This window comes from Morone saxatilis, unplaced genomic scaffold (genome assembly GCF_004916995.1).
Source record: "Morone saxatilis isolate NCDOM2014 unplaced genomic scaffold, NCSU_SB_2.0 Contig16, whole genome shotgun sequence".
NCBI classification, from domain to species: domain Eukaryota; kingdom Metazoa; phylum Chordata; class Actinopteri; family Moronidae; genus Morone; species Morone saxatilis.
The window spans coordinates 2,227,107-2,229,945 of NW_023339718.1; the positions used below are offsets into that span (position 1 = coordinate 2,227,107).

The window sequence follows — 2,839 nt, forward strand, 5'->3', positions numbered from 1 at the left end:
GTCCAGTATGCAACTTATACAAGTGTGATGTAGAAACCTAAACCACCAGTGCACATACACTGAGAATGGACTTTACAGTGAAGTAGGAGACGTCTTGTGTCCAGCAGGAAAACTATAGAAAGGAACAATATTTGCATTATTCATAGATTGTGGAATTTCTAACATGGCAGAAGGATATTAACAAATCTAATGTGGAAATTATACTTTTTGGAAGAAGAAAACGTATCAGACACACACTATTGTTCAAAGCAGACTATTTGTATATATGTCTTAACACATGTCTGGAGGGGATCTTTAAACATTGCTGTGGTATTCGTGGGCAAAGCTTTGGATCTCTGTAAGTTGCAACAAGAACAACACAATGTTACTATGCACTACCAAGCTCCTGAGGTCAAGTGTGGAAAGCAAATATGCAGTGGAAAATATGTTGCATTGGCTAGTTACAATAATATTTTGCTTTAATTGAACACAAATTCCTCAATATGACTCATGAGCCTCTGCTCTAGTCGCCACCTTGGTTCAGTCTTTCCTTCCCAACTCTTGTTACAGATAATTGCAAACAGACAAAGTAACTTTTTGAGAAGTATGATGCAGGACAGAAAAACAAAGCTATCTGGGTCACATACGTACGTAGTGTGCGTGTATCAGAACAGAAATGTTTTGGACTAGATTTTGAAAATGAAAGCAGCTGAATAACATCCCCACAGACACACGTGACAGCCACTGCTGTTGGCTGACTGTTCACAGACTTGTGTGTGGATACACAAGCTACGAAAATCTTGAGCTGTGGTGTGTGGACAGACTGTAAAGAGAGATGTTAAGGGGATATTCCATGCTTGCCAGGTGGGCAGTGGGCTGAAGAGAACGGAGTGTGTGTATGTGATGCAGAGGCTTGGGACTCCTGAGACCATGCACATAGATATAAAAAAGAGCTTCAGTCATCTGTCGCCTGTCTGCTGAGATGACAGCATTTACCAGCTCAACAGACTCCCCAGCATATTGCCAGGAGTCGTGTTCCAGCTCTATAGCCACCTTTTCTTTCTCTTGTTCTCCTGTTGTTCTCTCTCCTCTGTGCTCTTTCTTTCACCATAAGGGAAAACTTACTGAAAATATAGATTTCACATGTCTTTGGACATCTACTTCACTCTCTGGCTATGGCTTATTTTAAATGTTTGCAGACAAACAGATGTGTGCTTATTAGAGGTCAGTTTTAAATACGAGAGTGCAGATGGAGGAGAGGAGAGTCAGGGTGACTCTAGGCCAGAATAGGAGGGAACAGCAGATACTTTACCTGATGTTGGGCCTCCTCCAGATTCCCACTGGCCCAGAGAGAGAGCCCCCGACAATGGCGGCTCTTTGCCTCGTCCTCACGCCGAGCCAGCTGCTCTGCAAGCCGCAGGCCTGTCAGAAGGGGAGGAAGCGGGAGCAGATGAGAGGGAGAGGAGAGTAAAAATTATTCAGAGCAGGCAGACTCTTAGGTATCTTTCAGAGTAACAGATGTAAGCATAGCGTGGTACTGATGTTCTGACAGTGAACAGGTTTGGATATTTGGCCTCAGTTGCAAGATACTGCTCACACTAGGACTAAAACACATACACACACACGTCTGCCATAGAGGGAGGTTGTTAGAGCACTAATCGGACTGCATAGTAATCAATGCTGAGGATTGACTGGCTGAGCAAACACAAACACACGCAATGCTTGCATAAAAGAAGCCACACAATATCATGAAGACGTCTACAAATATTTGCTAACGCGCTGATGAGCTAATAATAGACTGTATGTAAACTCACAGCACACACAGTCTACTTTGTGATATTTTGTTTGAGAGACTTTCAGAGCTGTTTGGGAAGACAGGGGAGGTTTGAATGTGCATGTACACGTATGTCTGTCTAGGTGTGTATGTTCAGCGCGTGTGCCTGTGTCAGATCGCCTGGCGAGCGCCCAGTTTGTTTTTCACTTCCAATCCCTCAAGCAGTGAGCCGTATGTCACATCTTTGCATGTGTCCTCAGTCTGCCTGCCGAGCACTTGGTTCTGCCCAATTACTGAGATGAAAATGCCACTCCACAGAGGACAATGATGAAGAAAAAAACGACAGCCACTGGGCCACATATCACCCACAAGGTGCTAAATGCACAGCAAGCAGTCTGCTGGTTGCAATAGGCTATTGCTCATGCACAGTCTCACTTCACACGGGCTCTGTATTTGTCTACTCTCTCCACTCGCCTGTGTGACGAAGGGGTCTGAACATGCTTTTGGTCAAAGAGAGGAGAAAATGGGCCAAGCCACCCTCGTCCGACTCCGCTTTTCTCGGCATTCCTGGAAAACAGTCTGTGGCGGGACCAGATAAGCCAAGAACAGAGAGCGTGACCTGAAACAGCCAGCCTATTCCGCTAGACCCAGCACACCACGCAACCGTAGACTTCATGGCTCCTCCATGGCCACGCTAGCCGGCAGCCTTTGAAGCCTGCAACAGTCTCCCCTCTCGCCTTATCTTTCCACACACCCTCCCTCTGTCTGCCTGCCTGCCCTCTTCCCACATGCATCTGCTGTGCTCCTCTCTCCTTCTACCTCCCCGCATTCATTTTCTCATCCCTGTGCCTGTGTCTCTGGCCCCCCTCTGCTCTCTCTACCTGTTTCATCTTGACTGTGGTGGCAGTGCTCGCAGGGACTCGGCACTGCTTAGGGCTCATTAGGCGCTGGAGCAAGAGAGAGGAAACAGATCTAAATTATCCTTTTCATTCTCTGACAGCCTCACCCCTCACTCATCTCAACTCCAGCTCTGAGCCTTTCATCTGCACGCACACACGTGCGCGCACGCAAACACACACACACACA

At 46.7% G+C, this 2,839-nt stretch overlaps 1 protein-coding gene across 3 annotated transcripts in view; it reads right to left on the reverse strand.

Moving 5' to 3' along the window:
* Positions 1-2,839, reverse strand: part of LOC118325524 (tetratricopeptide repeat protein 28-like) — a 163,439-nt gene that overhangs the window by 16,913 nt on the left and 143,687 nt on the right. For all 3 annotated transcript variants that reach the window (XM_035658232.1, XM_035658231.1, XM_035658233.1), the window contains one exon: positions 1,292-1,401. In XM_035658232.1, coding sequence (XP_035514125.1) covers positions 1,292-1,401 — 110 coding nt within the window. The remainder of the gene's footprint in view (positions 1-1,291; positions 1,402-2,839) is intronic.